The sequence below is a fragment of the Rutidosis leptorrhynchoides genome, chromosome 10 (genome assembly GCF_046630445.1).
Source record: "Rutidosis leptorrhynchoides isolate AG116_Rl617_1_P2 chromosome 10, CSIRO_AGI_Rlap_v1, whole genome shotgun sequence".
NCBI lineage: Eukaryota > Viridiplantae > Streptophyta > Magnoliopsida > Asterales > Asteraceae > Rutidosis > Rutidosis leptorrhynchoides.
Window position 1 is genome coordinate 108837581 of NC_092342.1, and position 23284 is coordinate 108860864.

General features: G+C 32.1%; 3 protein-coding genes across 3 annotated transcripts; 2 read left to right on the top strand and 1 right to left on the bottom strand.

The window, feature by feature from the left end:
• The first annotated feature begins 1423 nt into the window (after positions 1 to 1423).
• Positions 1424 to 1858, top strand: LOC139870532 (uncharacterized). Its single transcript, XM_071858318.1, has one exon. It carries the CDS (start codon positions 1424 to 1426, stop codon positions 1856 to 1858), a length of 435 nt encoding a protein of 144 aa, XP_071714419.1.
• A 10287-nt stretch (positions 1859 to 12145) lies between these two features.
• Positions 12146 to 17246, top strand: LOC139871573 (probable serine/threonine-protein kinase PBL10). The gene is made up of 6 exons (XM_071859276.1): positions 12146 to 12225; positions 13922 to 14241; positions 14488 to 14623; positions 15288 to 15430; positions 15558 to 15681; positions 16608 to 17246. The coding sequence occupies exons 1-6, from the start codon at positions 12174 to 12176 to the stop codon at positions 17033 to 17035; spliced, it is 1203 nt and encodes a 400-aa protein (XP_071715377.1). The 5' UTR covers positions 12146 to 12173; the 3' UTR covers positions 17036 to 17246.
• Positions 17247 to 21511: 4265 nt separating this feature from the next.
• On the bottom strand, positions 21512 to 22130 carry LOC139872302 (ubiquitin-ribosomal protein eS31 fusion protein). The gene has a single exon (XM_071860151.1). It carries the CDS (start codon positions 22104 to 22106, stop codon positions 21645 to 21647), a length of 462 nt encoding a protein of 153 aa, XP_071716252.1. The 5' UTR covers positions 22107 to 22130; the 3' UTR covers positions 21512 to 21644.
• Positions 22131 to 23284: the final 1154 nt, after the last annotated feature.

The window sequence follows — 23284 nt, forward strand, 5'->3', positions numbered from 1 at the left end:
ACTAAAATCAACACGTCAAACATCATGATTACGGAAGTTTAAATAAGCATAATTCTTTTATTTCATATTTAATTTCCTTTATTTTATATTTAATTGCACTTCTAATTATCGCATTTTTATTTATTGTTATTTTATTTAATCGCACTTTTAATTATCGTACTTTTAATTATCGCAATTTAATTTTATCGCATTTTTATTATTCGCAATTTCATTATCGTTATTTACTTTACGCTTTAATTTAAAGTCTTGTATTTATTTTATATTTTACATTAGGTTTTAACTGCGACTAAAGTTTTAAAATCGACAAACCGGTCATTAAACGGTAAAAACCCCCCCTTTATAATAATAATATTACCTATATATATATTTGTATTTTTATAAAAGTAAACTAATATAGCGTTGAGCTTTGTTTAAAGATTTCCCTGTGGAACGAACCGGACTTACTAAAAACTACACTACTGTACGATTAGGTACACTGCCTATAAGTGTTGTAGCAAGGTTTAAGTATATCCATTCTATAAATAAATAAATATCTTGTGTAAAATTGTATCGTATTTAATAGTATTTCCTGCTAAAAATTAATAGTATTTTATACCCCTCTGCTTTAACATCAGTTCAGATCTTCAAATGGGAGTCTCGTGTTTATTTGTGCTTTATTTTGTTATAAACCTTGACCAGATCCCTACGCCCAACTCCTGATCTAGATCCAAGAGATCTATGAATACCTGATCAAGCGTAGTAAGATCTTGACCTGTATTATTTGTGTAAATCATCTCTACAGGCTTCCTGTCTAGTAGCCAGTCCATTGAGGTTTGTTTTTCTTTCCTTACAGGCAAGGTTGCAAAATTCGCTATTCGGGGATTAATCGGCGGGGACCTTGAAAAGATTAATCGGCAATTCGGGGATTAATCGGGGATTAATCAAATTTTACTGTATACATTGAAATATTAAATTTTAAAAATTATATGTGTAAATATAGAAAAAAATCATAAATGTAAAAATAAACTTTAACATATTTGTACAAAATTGTTCATTTTGCTCAAAAACTATAAAGTTCTAGTTTAAACTCATGTTAAAATGGTAACCATTTTTTACTTCGACCGACTTTGGTTATCAAATTCAATTTTGATTCATCAATTGACGTTGACCGTTTAATTAAACGGATTTTTGAAAATCATAACGAATTGCTCTTAAAAATGATTAATCGGAGATTAATCGGCGAGTAATCTTGTTTTTTGCAACAACGTAAGTTACAGGTGTCTGAACCGTGGATTTGTTGCGGTTATTTGTGTGCTATTTGTTTAAGTTTACTGTTCTGCATGCTTATTCTGTGTTAAAATTGTTGGTTTATACGTTTTATACTTGATTTATGTTCTACTATTTGCATATTTTTTATTTTTTTCTGTGTTTGTTTCTGATTAACATGGCTAGTGATACTAAGTCAAATACTAGTGTTACTAAGATTAGTAAACTTGAGTTTAATGATCCTTTGTATTTGCATCCAAGTGATACACCTGGTGCTTCACTTATAACACAAAAACTTAAAGCAACTGAGAATTATAATGTGTGGTCACGTGCTATGAAACTTGCATTACAGACTAAAAATAAATTAGGATTTATTGATGGTTCTTGTCCTAGGTATGAGTATGAAGATGATGATGTGCTACTTGGTCAATGGGATAGATGTAATTCTGTGGTTCTTACCAGGATTTTATTGTCATTATCTGAAGATGTTTACAATGGTCAAATCTTCTCTAAAACTGCAGAATCTGTTTGGTCTGAATCAAAAGAAACCTATGATAAAATTGATGCTTCTGTTACATTTAATTTATATCAAAAAATTAATTCATGTAGTTAATCTGGTCAATCTTTATCTGATTATTTTCATAAGTTGAATGCTATGTGGGGATAATTTGATGATATGATTAAAATTGATGATATGGTTTTTGTAAATAAGTCATTTCAAGAACACAATCAATTTTTAAAAATTATGCAATTTTTAATGGGTCTTGATGATGTCTATGTGCCAATTAGAAGTCAAATTCTTACTTCTAATCCCGTTCATTCCGTTAAAACTGCATTTTCTATTATATCTAGGGATGAATTTCATAGAATGCATACTGCATCTTGTTCATATGTTAATAAAACACAGTCTTCTGCTTTTAATGCTAAAACTGCTAATTTTGTTAATAGTAATAATCCTACTAATAACAAGAAAAATATAAGAATCCACCATTAAAATGTACAAATTGTAACATGCTTGGCCACACCATTGATAGATGCTATGAACTAATAGGTTACCCACCTAGTTATGTTAAAAAATCTTTTAATCAAGGTGCACCTAGATTTAATAGTAATAATTGTGTTTCTGATAATGTGTGTGTTGATAGTTCATCTGTTCAGCTTACTAGTGAACAAATCATGAAGCTTCTCAGTCTTGTTAATGAAGAACCTGTTTCCCATCATGCCAATGCCAATATGGCAGGTAGTTTTCAAAATAACAATGTTTTCTTTAACACAAATTTTAATAAATTCTTTTCTGCAAACTGTTTTCATATGAATCAATCTTTATCAAAAGGTTGGATTATAGATTCTGGAGCTAACCAGCACATGGTGTCTAATTCTTTTAAACTTGATAATGTGGTTGATGTCAGTGATTTAAATTTAACTGTTAACCATTCTAATGGTACTGTTGCTACGATTTTACAAATTGGTAATCTAAAACTTTCAAATAAAATTGAACTGTTTAATGTGCTGGTTATTCCACAATACAATGTTAGTTTACTGTCTGTCAATAAGTTAATTAAAGATTGCAATCTTGTTGTAAGTTTTGATGTTAAAAGTTGTTACATACATGATTTAATTCAAAAAAGGTTGATTGGGACTGGTAGTGACTTTGATGGTCTATATTTCTTTGATGATTGTTTAAGTGGTAAGAATTTTAGTTCAAATGTGTCTTTACATAATTCGACTAAACATAAAATCTGGCATAATAGACTTGGTCATCCTGCTGATCAAGTTTTAACTGTTTTAGGAAAAGATCTTGGCTTTAACAAAATTGCTAATAATGAACCTTATGACATATGTCATCAAGCTAAAAAAACTAGAGAACCTTTTCCTTTAAGTGATCATAAGTCAAAAACGGTTGGAGAATTAGTTCATTTGGATACTTGGGGGCCTTATAAAGTTAAAAGTAAAGATGATTTTAAGTATTTTTTTAACCATTGTTGATGATTATTCAAGAGCTGTGTGGACATATTTGTTAAAAACAAAAGAAGATGTTTTTGAATTCTTTAAATTTTTTTATTACTTGTTGCAAAATCAGTTTGATACTAAAATTAAAACTATTAGAAGTGATAATGGTACTGAATTTGTTAATAGTAAAATGAATCATTTTGTCAATCAAAAAGGTATTGTTCACTAGAAAACTTGTGCATATACTCCTCAACAAAATGGTATTGCTGAAAGAAAACATAGAGATTTGTTGAATGTGGCTAGATCTTTATTGTTTCAAGGGAATATTCCTTTATATCTGTGGTCTGAATGTATTCTAACTACTACCTACTTGATTAACAGGCTACCCACTTCTGTTCTAAATGAAAAATGTCCCTATGAAATGATTTACAAAAAAATGTCCTAATCTCTCCCATCTTAAAATTTTTGGTTGTCTTTGTTTTTCTACCATTTTCAATAATCATGACAAATTCTCCAGCAGGTCTATAAAATGTGTTTTTTATGGGATAATCAAATTTTAAAAAAGATTACAAACTGTTTGATCTTGAAAATAAAAGTTTTATTTACTTAAGAAATGTTAAATTTTATGAACATATTTTTCCTTTTAAATTAGACTCTGTTTACAAAACTGTTTTTACTGGAAAAAAAATTAAATAATCTTAATTTTTTTGATACTTATGACTGTGATTTTACTATAACTGAAAATGTTTCAAATAAAAACTCTCATGTAAGTTCCATTGATGAAGGGAGAGACAATACTGAGGATGAAGGCAATCATGCCTCATCAAGTGATTGTTTACTTGATGATGGTGTACCTGCAACTTCCCATGCTGAAAGTATTGTGACACAAGTTGTTCATGAGGGCATTCCTGTTACTGAAATTCACAATAGTCCTGAACCACAACCTCAATTAAGGTCTAGTAGACAAACTGTTGTTCCATCTAAGTACAAAGATTTTGTACTCAATGGAAATGTCAAATATGATTTAAATAAGTATTTAAACTACTGTAAACTTGGTTCAGAAAACTATTGCTTTGTTACTAATCTTAATAAAGGATATGAACCTAGATCTTTTTATGAGGCATTATTAGATCAGAATTGGGTTCAAGCATGAATGATGAAATGGAAGCTCTAAATAAAAACAATACCTGGATAATTACTGATTTACCTTTAGGTAGAAAACCTATAGGATCCAAGTGGGTTTATAAAATAAAATATAAGTCAACTGGTGAAATAGATAGCTATAAAGCTAGAGTTGTAGCTAAAGGTTATAGTCAAAAGGAAGGTATTGATTTTGATGAAACTTTCTCTCCTGTTGTTAAGATGGTTACTGTCAGAATTGTGATTAATGTTGGTATGCAAAATAATTGGTCTTTGTTTCAAATTGATATTAATAATGCATTCTTATATGGTGACTTAACTAAAGAAGTTTATATGTCTTTTCCTGAAGGTTATTTTGATAAAAATGATAAAAGAGTTTGTAAACTTGTTAAGTTTTTGTATGGTTTAAAACAAGCTCATAGAAAGTGGAATGAAAAATTTTGTGATGCTTTATCTGAGTATGGTTTTGAACAAAGTGTTAATGATTATTCTTTGTTTACAAAATGCAATGGGAGTAAATGCATGTATTTAGTTGTATATGTTGATGATATTATTTTAAATGGTAGTAATCCAGAAGATATTGAAAATTGTAAGACTTTTTTGAAAACTAAATTCAAAATAAAAGATTTGGGTAAACTTAAGTATTTTCTTGGGATTGAATTAGTTGAAGAAAATGATTGTTTTATTTTATCCCAGAGAAAATATTATCTTGAGGTTATTTCCGAGTTTGGTTTGTTAGCAAGTAAACCTGCTATTACTCCTACTGAAACTAGGATTATTTATGTCTACAATTGATAATTGTTCTTCTTCTGATTTTCCCTTGACTGATATTAGTGTGTATCAAAGACTTATTGGAAAATTGATTTATATTACTTTAACTAGACCCGATATTGCATATGCTGTTCATTGTTTAAGTCAATATATGCATGCTCCTTTGAATTCACATTTGAAAAGTGCTTTTAGAGTTTTAAGATATTTTAAGGGGTCTCCAGGTACTGGCATTACTAATGCATATGATGTTCATTGTTTAAGTCAATATATGCATGCTCCTCTGAATTCACATTTGAAAAGTACTTTTAGAGTTTTAAGATATTTAAAGGGGTCTCCAGGTACTGGCATTACTATTTCAAAGTGTGATAATTTTTCTATATCTGCTTTTGTTGATTCTGATTATGCAAAATCTTGTATGAAAAGAAAGTCTTTTACTGGTTTTTGTGTTTTTCTTGGTAACTCTTTAGTTTCTTGGCAAAGCAAGAAACAATCTACTATGTCAAGATCTTCTGCTGAAGCAGAGTATAGAGCTCTTGCTTCAGTGACATGTGAAATTGTTTGGATTTTGAAAATTATTACAGACTTAAATATTAAAAACTGTTTTACCTGTTAAAGTTTTTTGTGATAGTAAGTCTGCATTACAAATTGCTAAAAATCATGTTTTTCATGAAAGAACTAAACACTTTGAAGTAGATTTACATTTTGTTAGACAGAAAATTTCTTTAGGTATTACTGAAACACATCAAATTTCTTCAAGTGATAATATTTATGATATTTTTACAAAAGGGCTCACTCTTACACAACACAATGAGTTGTGTAAAAAACTTACTTTATTAGATGCATTCCATGTTTAGATTAAGGGAGGGTATTAAATTTATACATTCTAATCTAAACATGGATATATTTTGTGGTTAAGTTTTTTTATTTCTGGGTTAAGTGTAATTGCAGGGTCCTTGGAGTCATTTCTGAAAGTTAAGTTTGGTGGTCAAAGTGGAATTTTAAATACTTGGTTGCGGAATTGAAGAATGAACTTGAGGGGCTATTTTGAAACTTAAGTTATTATAAATAGTTTTTATTTGTTTAATTTATTCATTATTCATATCCGTATCTGTTATTTTCTCCATCGATTGTTCTCTCTAACCCTATTAGGGTTTCATCCTGTATTGATTCGATTACTGCTATTGTGAGTGTAAACAAGTTCAAATCTGTTGAACTTGTTAGTGAGTGACTGTGTGAACCGTTATTTAGTTACAATCTTTGATTGTAATTAGAGTTTTTTGGTTTATTGTAATTTTTCGACTTCCTGTGATTGAAAGATTTGCTTCTTGTGATTGAAAGATTATTTCTCTGTGTATTTGTTCAGTAGCATCAGGAACTTTTTTAATCTTGATATGTGGTTGTTTGTATTCTCGTTCATAGGTTTTGGTCTTTCGGGCTTGGTTCGAGTTAGCGTATAAGTTAGGTTAGTCTATTTTTTTTTTTTACAGTGATTAGGATCACCTGAGTGGGACTAAACCACCCGTTGTGATCATCTCCCGTTCGACTATGCCGATGCAGCGATAATAACTCCGCCCCCATCGCTGCCCGGGAGAAAACCTTGAAACCGATCCAAGGGCACGGCCAAGTAAAACCTACATTCATTTTTTTATAATTTATAACCATTCTTCTTTTGCCTCGTTTTATTTCATTTTTATTTTCTACATAAAAAGCGGGTGCCGAATGAGGACTTTTGCTTTCTCTTATAATTCCTTTTTCAAGATGTTGTTAACATTCTTCTTTGAATTCTTTAACGTCCTTTATGCTATAAGGAATTTTATTAGAAACGTTCATTTCATCATGTGGATTTTTTAATTTAATAGTGATTAACTGATCGTTAGTATTTTTTATATCTAAAGGGTTTTCACTACATACATCTTTTAGGGTTTCTTCAAGGTTCTCTTTTGTTAAAAGATAAATCATTTCTATTTGAAATTTTATATTTTGTGCTATAGATCGTATGACTTCTTTTGTCTTTTTAATTGGTATGGAAACCATTTTTTTTTTTTTGTTTTAGGATGCCTTAGGCTAATGCTTTCAGTGGTTTGTATAAATGGTTGATATAATTTTAAGAATTATTTCCAATTATTAGATCTACTCCAGAGTCGTGCATATAAATAGTTGGTGCAATAAATGTATGTTTTTCTATGATAATAAAAACCGTTTTACTGACATACTAAATATTGTGTACGGATTTGTCAGCAACAATAATTTCTAAAGGTTTTTTTTAGTTTTTCCCAATTTTTAAAAGTTTTTTTCTTTCCAAAACACATCGTAGATCCAGAGTCTATATATGCTAATAATGATTTTTGATCAACAAAGACTGTAATAAAAGTGGCGTTTGGATTTATTTCTTTTTTATTCATCGTCACTAGTGTATGCATAGATTTCTATATCAGAGTCTATCTCGGAATCTTCTAAAGGTTCGTATCCTAGGTCATAAGCGATTTTTAATATTTCAGTTTCTCTTTTTTCTCCTTTTTTTGGACAATTATTAGCGTAATGTCCTATTTCATGGCATAACCAGCATCTACAGTCTTTTTTCTTAGATGGACAATATTGCTCTTTAGAATCTTCTTGTTTCGGATATTTTTGTCTGTGCTGATTTTTATTTCTAAAATACCTTTGTTCATTATTTTTATAAGATTTCTTATACCTAGATTTATATGGTTTCTTTTTTCATTTTTTAGGCTTCTCACAGCCATATCTTCCAACTTGGTTACTTTGAATTTTACAATAGAGTTTTACATGCGCTTCTCTTCTGGCTTTTTCTTTTAAACATTCACTTTTCATCCAGGTTTTTACTTCAGTAATGCGTACTCCTAGACTATCTTCAATTTTTGACTTATCTCTAGTGTTGTAGTCATCTTTAATTCTTGTGGCAACTGATTCAGGTAATTTGTTAAAAAACATATCTAGTGCTATTTTCTTTTGTGAGGCACTTAATTTGGAATATTGCTCAGAGAATTCACATATGAAAGGTTCAAGGTAGTACATATTGCATATTTTTAAATTAGTTATATGCCAAAAAGCTATTTCTCTAAATAATTCATTAGAAACCTCAACTTTGGAATTCCTTCCAGTAAATTCTTGGACAATTTTTCCTACGATACTTTCAAATGTTGTTATAGCATCGATTGATGCTACCATAGCTCTTTCTTCAACAGTCCAAGACTCTAAATATCTAAAGACATTTCCTGAAGTTTTATGAATTATAAAGTTTAACAATTCTATGGGTGAGAGTTCTTTTAGTTCATTAGTTAGTTGAATTTGTGTGCTCATTTTGTTATACCAATATTGTATTCTTTCTTCTATATTTATTTCACAGTCAATATTTAAAATTTCATCGTTAGTATTTATTATAGGTACTTTAGGTATGTATTGTGGTGGTATTTGTTCCCATTTATTCATTTTACTTCTTATCATATTTTGTTGATATAAATAATTTTCAGTTGGTGATGGCGGCTTATAATCAAATTGTCTTAAATTTTCTTCTTCAATATCAGATTTTTTTCGTTTTTGAGCAAAATTATATTGTGTATAAGGATTTTCTTCTTTTGAACTATAATCAAATATTATATCTGCTTCTTCGTTTGTTTCAGGTATATCTAAAGCTGCCATTAGTTTGGTTAAAGTTTCAACTTGTTCTTCAATATTACTCATATTTCAAGTTTTGAGTTTGTAAGCATACCTGAGTGTTTTTTCTTGATTGTTTTTTATGTAGAATTCTGAAGGTGCAACTGCTTTTCTAGAATCGTGCTGCTAGCTCTGATACCAGGATCAAAACGAATTTACGTTAGTGCGGAATTGTTTGATTTAGTCTGGATCGTGAAGATCCGATTAATATCTACTAGATCTAAATATAGATGAAGCGTATGAATTCATGAATGAAATATGATAGTGATAGTTGCCTAACTTTGATTCTATAATTGACATATGCCTAACTTTTATGATCTTAATACGTAAATCAGTAATTGTTTTAGTGAATGATAACTGTAGGTTTATATTCAAAGTGCTTTGAAACAATGAATATATGTTTGATGGTTATATTCGATGGTGCTTTTAAACAACGAATATATAATGCTTAGATAGGTGTCGCTATTCAGAATCGGTTAAGACTCAACGACGGGGGCTCTGCTATTCAGAATCTAAAAGATTCAACAGAAACAAACCAGTGAGGTTTTATTATCAAACTTAACCTAATTACAAATGACAGCCGAGGCTTCCTTTTATAGGCGAGCCATAATACTATTTACAGATGCTCTGGGACCCACGTACTACGATCATTTACATTATTGATCGTTTACATTATTGCTGTGGTCCGCGCACTTATTTAACTTTAAACGTAAACCATACACGTTATCTTACATTATTGGTTCCTATGGCCCACATGGCCAGTACACTAATCACACGTATTTACATACAATAATTACAAGGACACGTTACATATTGTTACATTATTGATGAGGTCCACTGGGTTCACTTATATATTCGTTGTTATCTTTAGTCTACATCAATACTTCATGACAAGGATGAGATTGTGTTTTTAATATGTGGCCAACGGGGGTCGAACTTCCGACCTCTCCTAAAAGAGGCAGACCACCAATCGCTGGACCACATCACAACTTCCGGTCTAGTTTAGTTTACTCTTTTTGAGCACTTCGCAGCTTTTGTCTCTTTGATTGATCGATTTGTGAATTTTTCATCTATTGATTAAGATCTTTTAATTTTAATAGTAATAGTAATATTTGTTTAGAAAAAAAAAAAAAAAATTCTGGCTTCTACGAAACCAGTATACGAGCCTAACTTTGACTTATAGTCAACCTTCCATAAAAAAACAAATCTGCTACAGAATAATTGTTCCCATCACCCAACACTCGTTTTTCCTTCAATTTTATTTTTTATTATAATTATATAATACTCCGTACAATATATTAATATAAATTCTAAATTCTAAATAATTTATAAATTAGATTAGATAATAATTATTATTATTATTAATTATTAATTATTATTATTTTAATCTTATATACTAAACCTCCCCGGTTTTTGGTCGTTTCAGTTTTAACGTCGTTTTGAGTTTGCGTTCACACTACAAATGGTCCTCCAACTTTCGCACAAATTACACAACAACCCCTCAGCTTTACACTTTTTCAGGGGTAAAAAACGTAAATTTATAATTTAATTAAAATAAAAAAACGTTACTCCACCCGAATTTATAACGGGCCCTATCTTCTCGCTCGGTGCGAATTAAATTTTTCCGATGCCACCGTTCAACTCGAAAAAATCTCGCGAACCCAACGGGACTAACTATATGCAAAACGGACATCGTTAAAAAAACACTAAATAACGGGCTCTATATTCACGCTCGGTGCGAGTTAAATTTTTTCGAGACCACCGTTCAACTCGAAATAATTTTACGAACACAACGCGACTAACTATACGCGAAACGGACATCGTTAAAAAAAATAAATATTTCGGGCTATATTACATACATATATATACATATACAACACGACTAACTATACGCGAAACGGACATCGTATATTCAAATTGGATCGCGCGTCGAATACAACCGCAGCAACGCGCGGTCGGATTTTTTCTAGTTAAAATTAAGCACGCAGGTCTTGAAAATTACCTAACCAGCCCCTCTGAACCAATAATATATCATTTTCCGTTCTCACATTATTTAAAAGTAAATAATCGCAAACTCGTTACTAAACTTGAATAAAACAAACATACGACAAAACAAGTTATACCAAATACATGTTTAAAGCAACACAATATATTTGATGATCTCATGAACAAAAAACACATCAACTAGTGTTTATTATTGCAACTAACATACCATTGTTCCGAATCTTCCATAAGCTTCAAGCAGTAGCCGATGCAATATCATACATCTTGTCTTTAGCCCACCAATCAGCATTCAATCTTGAAGTCAAGAGGAGGAATAAGCCCACTAGAAAAAATAGAAAAACTTATATCTACCAAAATACAAATTCCTCTCTAATGAATAACAACCACATCACATAAACAAGAACATTCTCCATAAATTCCAAGTAAAAAGGGCATTTATGACTATATGTTATAGTTATGTTTTAGAACAAGGATCAATCCACTCAAGAATGTGTTGTTTGGTTGATTCTTCATTGGATCCTCTTTCAAGACGTGTTATTGTAGTCCAATTCATTATAAGTCGCTTTGAAGTACGATTGTTTTTTTTACTTTTCATCAGTTTTACTAAAAAAACGAAACTATATAGAACCAACGAACTTTCATAAAAAAATGTAAGAACCTATCAAAATCAGCTATACAACATAACCTGACAAATCTCGCAACTAGAAAACGTACAAAAAATATGACTCAAACCAAACAAACCTAAACTAACTGACTATTTAGAATCGAGTCTCGTTTAAACCATACCAACATCTAAACAAAACACAAGTCGACATCATTAAAATAAAATGACAAAAAAATGAGTTAGAGACGAAACGCCTATGACCTCAAAACAAACTTTTACACACTACCACGACAACTAAACCACAACTAACATCGATTGATGAAATCTTTCATGTTTATTTTATTTTCATCCATATCCTTATTTGTCGAAAAAAAAAAAACACGGCCCTTCATCAAACAAGGACTATTTATGTAAAATTATATATCTCAATTGGTACCGCTACTTCAGTTTTGGACGTAACTTAAAGTAGACGCCAGAAATCAAGTCAACCAAATTTCACCAAAGTCTTGAAAAAGGAGGTTTTGCGAATTCCCAATTCTTTTTCTTTTTTTATTTATTTCCCACAAATAATTTTAATTCAGCCGAACCAAAATATAAATACAAATTAAAAGTAATTTGTAGTTACTATTAAAGATCTGACTTGAATTGGCATCGGATCAAAGAATACTATTGTTGTCGTTCGCTCAACAACTATAATTAGGGTTTTGTTAAAGATATGATTTTTAGCTGTAATTACTGTTCTTGGTGATCTGTAGCTTGTTTTTGATCTTGAGATTACTTCATATACATGGGAATTTGTTGGAGTATTCAGATTAAAGCTGACAGTGCATTCTCTAATGGTAATTTTTTATTTTTAACTTTTACCCTTTTACTGTTTCTGTTAATAATTTCTGTTAGTTGCTTGTTCTGTTAGTTGCTTGTATGGATCTTATAGTCTTATTTGCTGCTCTTTTTATCTTGTGTTTATAATTATAAAGCTGGCAACTTTATCTAAAAAATTGTTAAAAAATGGTAAGTTGTTTGTCAATTTGGAGTATGATTTCTATATAGATATATTATATATTATTGCTTGTATGGATCTTATAGGATGTAGGGTGGCTAGGGATGATCTGCCACCCAATCAGCCAATTTGAAATTGATATTTAGTATCTTAATTTCAATATATGATCCTAAGTTCTTAACTACTCTTAATATACTATTTATGTATATAGCCCAACAGACAATGAGTGATCCTATTTTGTTTTTTGTAATTAGTTCAGTTACTCTATAATTCATTAGCCTAAGCTTACATTTTGTTTATATTAAAATACCGATTCAAGACGCAACTACTCCGTAATAAAGTATAACAAATTACGAAAATAAAATCTCATATCATTCTCGATTTTTTCTGAAGGTTCTTTTTATTTTTTTTCTTTTAACAATTTTCACTAAATAAAATCTTCAAATATTTTTTCAATTTTTAATACATACTACTACTGTTATGAACAAGATTTTATTACATTTTTACACGTCTTATTTTCTTGTTTTACTAAAAAATGAGTCATTTGTGAGTATTTTTTTAAGAAGGAAACAAAAGGAAATGAAAGGGGAATAAAAAGATATGAAAGGAAAATAAAAGGAATGAAAGAAAAACAAAAGGAAATAAATGGAAATTAACATTGTTTTTGTTTGATGTACTTTTTACATCTAAAAATAAGTGGATTGGAAAGGAAGATTTTCTTATTTTCTTATAACATATTACATATAATATTAATTCTTATTGTCATTCTTCATAAATTTTAATTCTTATTGTCATTCATTATAAATAAGTTGAGCCTCCTTTAATTTAAACATTTAGCTCCGCCTCTAGGTATTTTAATAATAATTAACTGATGATGAGCCGGTGAAATTGATTCCTTACTTCATTATAGCCGATGCTAATTTTCTTTTCTCACCACCTACATCTCTGTATCATGTTATTTTAATGTACTTTTAGGACAGAGTAAATTATACCAATAGTCCTTGTGATTTACATGAAATTACACTATCTATTCTTATCTTTTGAAAATTATAGTGGCCGTCTTAGTGGTTTTAATGAAATTACACCAATTGTCCTTATTTTTACAAAATTACACTGATCGTCCCTGACTTATGTAAAAGTGTACATTGATGGTCCTTGACTTGTATAAAGTGTAGGTTGATGGTTCCTAACTTAACCAAAGTTTGCACTAATAGGATGGACCATTAACGTACAGTTTTACGTAAGTCGGGGACGATCAGTGTAATTTTTAAAAAAATAAGGACAATTGATGTAATTCCATTAAAATCAGAGGGACTATCGCTATAATTTTCAAAAGATAAGGACAATTGATGTAATTTCATTGAAATCAGAGGGACTATCGCTGTAATTCTCAGAAGATAAGGATAACTGGCGTAATTTCATTTAAAACACGAGGACAACGGGTATAATTTACTCTTTAGGATATTATTATTTTGAATCAGTTTATAAGTCATAATTAATGTATTTAGTTGAAAAACTTAGTTGTGTGTTTATAGGTTACGACTCTAAAACTGGAGACAGGAATGGGAACAGTAATTCAAGTAGCAAGGTTTCGATTGGTTCTCAAACACAAACGCCTCGCAGTGAAGGCGAAATATTGCAATCCTCCAATTTAAAGAGCTTTACATTTAACGAGCTTAAAAACGCTACGAGAAATTTCCGTCCTGATAGCGTGTTAGGCGAAGGTGGTTTCGGTTCTGTATTTAAAGGGTGGGTTGATGAGCAAACTCTTGATGCTTCGAAAGCAGGAACCGGCATCGTAATTGCTGTTAAAAGGCTGAATCAAGAAGGATTTCAAGGACACAAGGAGTGGCTGGTTAGTGTGTGTGTGTGTGTGTGTGTGTGTGTGTGTGTGTGTTTTGTTTCTTTATTTTTTATTTTTTTTGGCATTTTGTTGATCATCTAGTCTGATTTTGCACCCTCAAGTTTCAACCTTTTATTCATTGGCTCAAAGCTTTTATGTTTATAATTTGATAACTTTGATGATATTCACATGTTATTCACTTATCCTTAAGTAAACAAACTTTGAGCTTTTTAATGAATGAATCGTTTGCTTGTGCAGGCGGAAATCAATTATCTTGGACAATTACGTCATCCTAATCTTGTGAAATTGATCGGTTATTGTTTAGAAGACGATCATAGGCTATTGGCCTACGAATTTATGCCAAAGGGTAGCATGGAGAATCATTTATTCAGGAGTAAGTTAACAATAACTTTATACATGCTCAACATTTAGTAAAGATGGCAATTTAATTCCATTATGTATGAATGGGTTAAATTGTCGTCTAGTTTCATTTATGCTCCATTCTTGTTTTTATTGGCGGAAAGGAAAGTAATTGAGCCGAATAGAAAGTAATAAGCATTCTAAAAGGAAAGGAAAGGAAAAGAAAGGATTCGGAAGGATAGTACATAAGATTTTTGTTAAGAACACTTTCCGCCCATATATGGGCGAATTGGAAGGGAAATCGACGTATTTACTTAATATAATCACTAATCCTCCTATTATCTCATAACCAACATTATTTTTTCTTGTATGCATCATAAAGTAATGGAATTTTTTTCTACTGAGTCGTCTATCTCTTCTTCTTTCTCATGTTTAAAAAGAGAAATATGTAGAAAACTAACAATTAAATACTGGCCAAATGTTATATATTGATCATATAATTTATTTACAAATCAATTTGTTGTGTATTTATTCATAGTTTTCATTGGCCTTCGAGGTGCCCCTCTAACCTTGATGTCATATGTTCAAGTCATGAGGTGGACGTTATGTAAATATTCGTGTTTGGTGTGGGTGTGTGTGTTTGCTTTAAAAAAAAAAAAAAAAATCAAACATATTAACATTTTGTGATAAACAAACAGGAGGTTCTTATTTCCAGCCGTTATCTTGGCGTCTACGCATGAAAGTAGCACTTGGGGCGGCAAAGGGTCTTGCGTTTCTTCATAATGCTGAAACGATGGTCATATATCGTGACTTCAAGACTTCAAATATTTTACTTGATTCGGTATATGATTTATCATTTATATGTTTTTTTTATATGTTGTCCAATGAAATGAACATATGATGATTATGTGTATCATTTATCCGATTCTGAGTATTCTAACATTTAATTTTGATTACTTTATCAAAAGAAATTCAACGCAAAATTATCCGACTTCGGATTGGCAAGAGATGGCCCCACCGGAGACAAAAGCCATGTTTCTACTAGGGTTATGGGAACACATGGTTACGCTGCTCCTGAATATATTTCCACAGGTATATATATTCTTTAACTAAATGTAAAAAATCAAATATCAACACTGAGTGCCAAAAAATATTGTCTTTTGGAGTTTTATGAAAGTAGCTTTTTTTTAAAAAAAAAATAGTTATTTCCAGTTGGTTATTCGGTAATTTATGATGATTTTTAGGATAAGAAAAGGATAACGAATGACGTAGAATAACATAATTAAATAAATATAATTGTCATCCACATTCTCGTTGGTACCTGTGTAGTGAGTTGTCGAGTACTCGTATATCTGCGGGCCAAATTTTCGTACTTGTGCCGTTGACATGTTTACTTTATGCAGACTTGGTTATAGGGAGGTTGATTTAGGCCGTGCTAAATTTAAAATTAGCATATCGAACTAACTTAGCCGAAAGGAAAAGAGTCAAAAGCTACTCGAATAAAAGTGACCCAAATATAGTTTGATGCATACAATACAACTCTTAAATTAAAAGATTAAGATAACTAGATTATAAACGTAATAATTATCATTTTTGGTCATAAGTAACATATTTATTTGTCATAGTAATTGACAAATATGGTTCAGGGGTCACACCAACCTACCCTGTTTCCGATGCTGCAAAAAACGCTACTTGGGTAGTAGCCGGTAGGGGTACTTGGCAAGTCGGGGGTACTCGGATGTTGACCAAGTTTGACTTTGACCAATTTTGACCAAGTTTTGTCCGATTTTCGTGTAATCCCGAGTTTGACCGAGTACACATGAGTTTTGACCAAATTTGACTGAGTAATCCGAATAATTGGACCAAGTAGGCGGGTGACAGTTTTTGTCGAGTACTCAGAGTACTCCCAAGTACTCACGAGTTCTGCAACACTTTTTGTTTCGACCACAACTAAATACGACTCATTTCAACCAGGTTTTATTTGAGCTAATTTTTGACAAAATTTTGTCTTGTTTTAGGTCATTTAACCGCCAAGAGTGACGTATACAGCTTTGGAGTAGTACTGCTAGAAATCTTATCAGGTAAAAAGGCAATAGACAAAAACCGGCCACCTGGAGAACACAACCTAGTTGAATATGCCAAACCTTGTCTAACCAACAAACGAAGAATCTTCCGGGTTCTTGACCCACGACTCGAGGGTCAATATTCACTTGCCCGAGCACTCAAATTATCAAACCTTGCACTTCAATGTTTATGCATGGAACCCAAGTTGAGACCAAGTATGGATGAGGTTGTGACCACTTTGGAAGAGCTTCAAGACACCGAAAAACGTGAACGTCGGGAACCAAATGCAAACACACCGAGTAATAAAGCGAGGTCTTGTAGACAAGAAATCGGCCAAGGACTGGTTTCTTATCCCAGACCTTCTGCTTCACTTCGTGCTTAATAAAGCGGATAATATATATTTTTGTTCTCAGTTGCGCCCTCATCGGTTTTACATGGTGTACAGTTCTTTTTTTTGTTTTTTTTGGTCTTATTTTGCAAGTCGGTTTTTTATACTTCATTCGATGATAAAGAGTATAGTATGTTGCTAAGACATGTAGTACTAGATGAGACTTTTTTTACTGGGTATGATAAAATTAAACGTGTTAAATTAATCATAAGGAGTAGCTCTCTGTGTAATTTTAATTTTGGAAACTGTAGAATGTAGATTCAAAGAATTATATTTTTCTTCGGTGTCAATCGTTTCGGTGAAGATCATAAGGGTCGCGGATGTAACACAACAGGGTTTGGAGTAACATTGTAGCATTTGTTAAATCTCTGATTATGGAGATATTCCAGAAAATACTCTTCATCTCGAGCTAGGAAATGGTCACAATACGAAATTTTGGGAAGGATAAATGGTTGGGCAACTTCACTCTTGAAAGTAAGTTCAATCGTTTATTTCGTCTTGACAATAATCCTGATTGTTTTATCTGTGAGAGATTAAGCGAACAAAATGGATGGACTTTGGGATTGGTCACGAAACCCTCCACTTTTGGCGAAACTCTCCTATCTAATCTCAGATCTGAGCTCGGTTACCCTTAACAACTCCCATCTACAATTAATCTTGCTTTCAAGGGTTTCGATATCGACAATATTATTTGTCCTTTATGTAGTGTTGGTGGAGATTCCAGGGATCATATATTTATCACTTGTTATATTGCAAACTTGATTTGGAGACGTATCAGAATATGGACTGCTATCGCTTGGCCTGATTAGTTCATTACAATTGAAGATTTTTTCGAGTGGATGGATTCTTTAAATGGTACTTTGTTAAAAAAGACGCATTTATAGCATTGTAGCTGCTACCATTGGTGGTTATGGAGACTTAAAAATGATAAACTTCATGAAAAAGGCTCTATTAAAATAAAGAGACTTATTCGATAACATAAGGTCCGCTTGGCTTCAGGCAAGATCCAAACTTGCCTTCACGTGGACCACACGGCTATGTAATCTGTTGTAATTTCCTATTTTTTTTTTCTTGTTTCGTGTTTTTTCTTTATGTTTATTTTTTAATGTTTTTTTTTTTTTTTTTTTTTTTTTTTTTTTTTTTGTTTTAGTGTCTTGCTAGTCTCTAATAAAATTTCGGCCGTTAAAAACATGGAGATACCAAAATTCCTAAAATAGTACAGTATTAGATTATAGATTATTCAGTATTCTTTTTGTTGGGTTCAAAGTTCATCTGGTTCATGAGTTTCGTGATGTACAAAGGTCTCACAAGGACCTGGTTAACTAAATTGATTGCTAAAGGAAGGCCCTAATCGGCTAACACATATAAGGTGTACGATTGCTAGGTTTAGTAGATCCATCGTTCAAGAAGATTTAACTATAAATTAAAATAAGCATTAAAGCTTAGTGTATATACCGAGGGTATCCGACCTAGCTTGATTAAAAAAAATTTTTACACAAAATTTGTATTTTTTACTGTAAAACATAAGTTTTTTTAGTGTTTACTTCCATTTCACTAGTTTCACCCCCATCTCATGTCAAGTTTCGCCACCAGGTTCATAGGATACTTACTTGGATGCGTATACCTTATAGACACCTGATCCAAAAACCAAATTTGAATTCCAACACACAATATTGGTTTGATCGAATTATACACTTTGTTACTTATTAACAGCTGTAACTAGTGGATCACTTTTTAAGCTTTCAATTTTAGAGGTCTCGAAAAGAGTAATTTGATCCAGCTAGATAACAAGTCGAATGATTGTTGGTACATTATTTGTGCATCACTTACTATGATGTGTACAACCATACACGAGATATGTATATGACTGCATACAACCGTACACGAGATATGTATTTGACCTTTTAGATTAACGCAGGACAAAACAAAAAAGGGATTATCACTTTTTTGCCCATTTTTTCACATTTTTGCGTTGGAGCCCCAAAAATTTTTTTTTTTTGCCAAATTGCCCGCACAAGGCGCAAGGTGCCTTGCGCCTTGCGTCCTTGCACCTGGGGGTTCCTATTGCGACCTTGCTTCCCGGGGACGCAAGGACGCAAGGAGCCTCTTGCGACCTTGCTTCCCGGGAACGCAAGGTGCCTCTTGCTCCTGCCTGATCGTTTTCCTTTAGACATTTCATCGAACACCTTATGTGCATGCATATTTTTATATACACCTTATGTACCTGCAATCAGATGAACGTAGGTTTTATATCCCGTATAAATATGAATTAAAGGGGATCAAATGAACGTAGGTTTTATATCCCACCATGCAAATTTCCTTTGTTTCCTTCTAGTTTCACTGTTGTCGTGACCAAAAACATACGTTCATTTATACCAAAAACTTTTCTTCTTTTCTTCCACGCACACAAGGTGTTCGATGAAATGTCTGAAGGAAAACGATCAGACAGGAGCAAGAGGCACCTTGCGTCCTTGCGTCCCCGGGAAGCAAGGTCGCAAGAGGCTCCTTGCGTCCCCAGGAAGCAAGGTCGCAATAGGAACCCCCAGGTGCAAGGACGCAAGGCGCAAGGCACCTTGCGCCTCGCGCGGGCAATTTGGCAACAAAAAAAAATTGGGGGCTCCAACGCAAAAATGTGAAAAAAATGGGCAAAAAAGTGATAATCCCAACAAAAAAAGGTATACTTGAAGTGTTGTGCTAAAAAACTGACTCGCAAACTAATAATAGGACAAAGAAAGTACATCACAAACGAAAAAAGGTAAGCAACGATAACTTCTCATGCAACATGTATAAAAACACTCTTACAGCCTGTTGGAGGTAATTTTCCGGCACCAGACTCTTTCGGGATGGGTCTGATGGGTTTCCAAAGGAAACACAAGGTCAGGGTGTCCCTGCCAAACGTACACCTTTTTTGCCATAACACTCTTCACAGCAGTAGCCATCACAAACAGAGAGCAAATGCAAATCATATTTTTATCCTTCTTGATCAATTATGGGCTAAAAACCCACCAAATTGCAAAAGCATTTACTTCGTAGTTAATTAAAATTGCATACTATTAAGGGTTACTGCTTTGAAATTAAAAGATACGGATTACAGAGTATATCATCTTGGCTTTTAGAAAACACTAGTTACTTTTGAAAATGAATTACAAATGAAAAATTATTAGAACACACTTCAAAACTAGGTTTCCCTGTATCAAAGAGCAACCTACAACAGCTAATAAGTAAGGTAGATGACTTTATTTTTGAAAAAAAACATACATTAAGTTAAAATAGATCATAAGATATAATGAAATTAACAATTGATGCAGATCCTAGGATCTACTGTGAGTAGATCCAACGAACTACTTTGAACAAACAACATTGTCAATCAATGATTACAACATTGACAAACTATACATGCTAACCTACTACAGCTCTTTAAACTATTACGGAGCACAAAATTGCATTAACTTCATTATAATGCATATACTCCGTGATAAACTTATCTCAAAAACAGCCCAACCAATATGTGCTAATCTATGTCCTATCCAGTAACCTGATCCAAAAAAGCTAGACCGACAATATACATCTAACAAAGCAAAAACCAATACTATGTTACTAACAAAGAACTGAAATTGGCTGCAAATAAAGCTCATTCAATCACTAACATATTTTGAGCTACAAAGCCTACCAAATGCAATAATTGTAATTGACTAAATATGAAGCATACAAAAGACAAAACTAAAAGCTCAGGCACTAGCTAAAACTTCGTAACATTACCAGATCTATATAATAAGATAACACTAACTAAATCAAACACTTGTATATCCATAACAAACTACTGTATGATCTTAGAACATACTCAATAACTCAAATACAATATCCAAGGGCAAGGTTTCAAAATTCGTTATTTGGGGATAAATCGGTCAAGACTTTGTTGGAATGAGTAATCGACAATTCGGAAACTAATCGGATTGCACTTCATAAATTTAAGTATTAAATTTCAAAAATTATATGTGTAAATATAAAAGAAAACCATAATCATAATCATAAACTTTAACGTAATTGTAGGAAAAAGTTCATTTTGTTCAAGAACTCTGAAGTTCTAATTTAAATTAAAATCCATATAAAATATTGACCAATTTTGACTTTGACCAACTTTGATTACCAAATTCGATTTTGACGAATCAATAGACGTTAACCGATTAATTTAACGGATTTTAAAAAATCTAATCAGTTTACTCTTAAAAATGAGTAATCGGGATTAATCGGCTGAGTAATCGGGTTTTTTGCAACAGTGTCCAAGGGCACACTTGCAAATCTAACCAAACATCAATTCACTAATCATATTTCAAACCATCTAAAATGATCACCTTCAACCTTAACTATAGAATACTAAAAGGTAATCGCTAATAATAATCCTATAAACAGATACTAACACATAGCAAATAACCATACACATATACATACACCTGCATACACATTAATAGATATAATAAGATAAAAGCAATGTATTATCAAATTAAAAATAACATCACCAAAATCCAAGGTTTAGATCCCAAAACAACGACATAATAATTAAACAAAATTACTTAAAAAAAGCTAAAACCATTGAACCTCAAATTCAAGCCTTCTGATAGACATAAGTAAGTCCACATTTCCCACAGTAATGCCTGTCAAAATGATTGGCCATGAAAGTGCCAGCGCCGCACTCAGCGTTAGGGCACTCCTTCCTCAACCTCTGCACTTTACCTGAATCATCAACTTTATAAAACTGCAGAACACTCAATTTAACCTTCTTATGCTTGTGCTTAATCTTCTTAGGTTTTGTGTACGTCTTCTTCTTACGCTTCTTAGCACCGCCACGTAGACGGAGCACCAGATGCAGAGTTGATTCCTTTTGGATGTTGTAGTCCGCTAGGGTTCTGCCGTCTTCTAGCTGTTTTCCGGCGAAAATCAGCCGCTGTTGGTCCGGTGGGATGCCTTCCTTATCTTGAATCTTCGCCTTCACATTATCGATCGTATCGGATGATTCAACCTCTAGGGTGATTGTTTTACCCGTTAGGGTTTTCACGAAGATCTGCATGTTGTAGCCGATTTGGGGGAAAATGTGTTGTGGTGGTGGTTAGGGTTTGGGAATGAGATGTATTTATATGGTTGGGGTTACAGTGTTGTGTGTATTTTTCTCGGGTCGGGTTGTATTGGATTGTGATGTAGGGTTTGGATCTAATTGGGCTTTCTTCTGTTGGTTTCGATTTAAGTGCCTAATTATTGGACGTGGACTTCATATTGAAAATGGGCTTCACTGAACTATATACGTACTAATCTCGAACAACCTCTTTAAGAAAAAATGGAATTTTACATTTTATCACACGATTTATGCGGAAAAATATAGAACCATACACACGTACACTTATCTATGTCAATCAAAAGTTCACTTAGACTATATGCAATGCAGCCTTAAATCGAACCCGTCAAATGAGCTTACATCGAGTGACGGAATTGACGCCAATTAACCCGGAGTTAATTTTTGACAGAAGCAAGCGTCAGTTGATTTTTTGACGAAATTGATTTTGCACTTGACATTTTCCTTATCCAATCATAATTCAGCACGTTTTATATTTATTATTTAATTTAATTTTTTCACACAAATTTTCAATCAATTTTACAATATAACCATATCAATATTTGACACAAAAATTTGATATTTTAGATTAATAAAGGTCAAATATAATCACACTCAAAAATCCACTGTCACTAAAAAATACTTACACAATTTGACTACATCTCGAATCTCCTCACAATCAGGATTAGGAATAGTCTTGTACAATATATTGTCAATGTATAATAATTGATTAATTGCAATAATAACAATACCCGATCCCGATCCCAATCCCAATCCCAATCCCTAGGACCATTTTTAGATGCAATTATACAAAGCATACCAAACACAACATATATCTGGATCGACAACTCAGTACACAATGTACTACTCACTACCAGAGGCGTCTTCGAACATAGGCAAGATAAACAACCGCCTAGAGCCCAAAATTTTGAATATGTAAATATTCTTCTAAATATATCTAATTAAATCAAATAAAAAATTGTCAATTAAAGTTATAAAGTCCCTTTTTAATAGTTAAATACAATACAATGTAAGTAAATAAATAGATAAATTGGAATATTATTTTTTTATGCGTAGTAAAAAATTTGAACCTATATGTGGGCTCATTTTTATTTTCGTCTAGGGCCTTTAAATTGTTA

Excerpts from the sequence above, each read along its gene's own strand:
- LOC139871573 (XM_071859276.1), top strand. The coding sequence starts at position 12,174 with ATGGGAATTTGTTGGAGTATTCAGATTAAAGCTGACAGTGCATTCTCT. Across the intron at positions 14,624-15,287 it reads GGAGAATCATTTATTCAGGA|GAGGTTCTTATTTCCAGCCG; the intron begins GTAAGTTAACAA and ends ATAAACAAACAG. Across the intron at positions 15,682-16,607 it reads TCCTGAATATATTTCCACAG|GTCATTTAACCGCCAAGAGT; the intron begins GTATATATATTC and ends GTCTTGTTTTAG.
- LOC139870532 (XM_071858318.1), top strand. The coding sequence starts at position 1,424 with ATGGCTAGTGATACTAAGTCAAATACTAGTGTTACTAAGATTAGTAAA.
- LOC139872302 (XM_071860151.1), bottom strand. The coding sequence starts at position 22,106 with ATGCAGATCTTCGTGAAAACCCTAACGGGTAAAACAATCACCCTAGAG.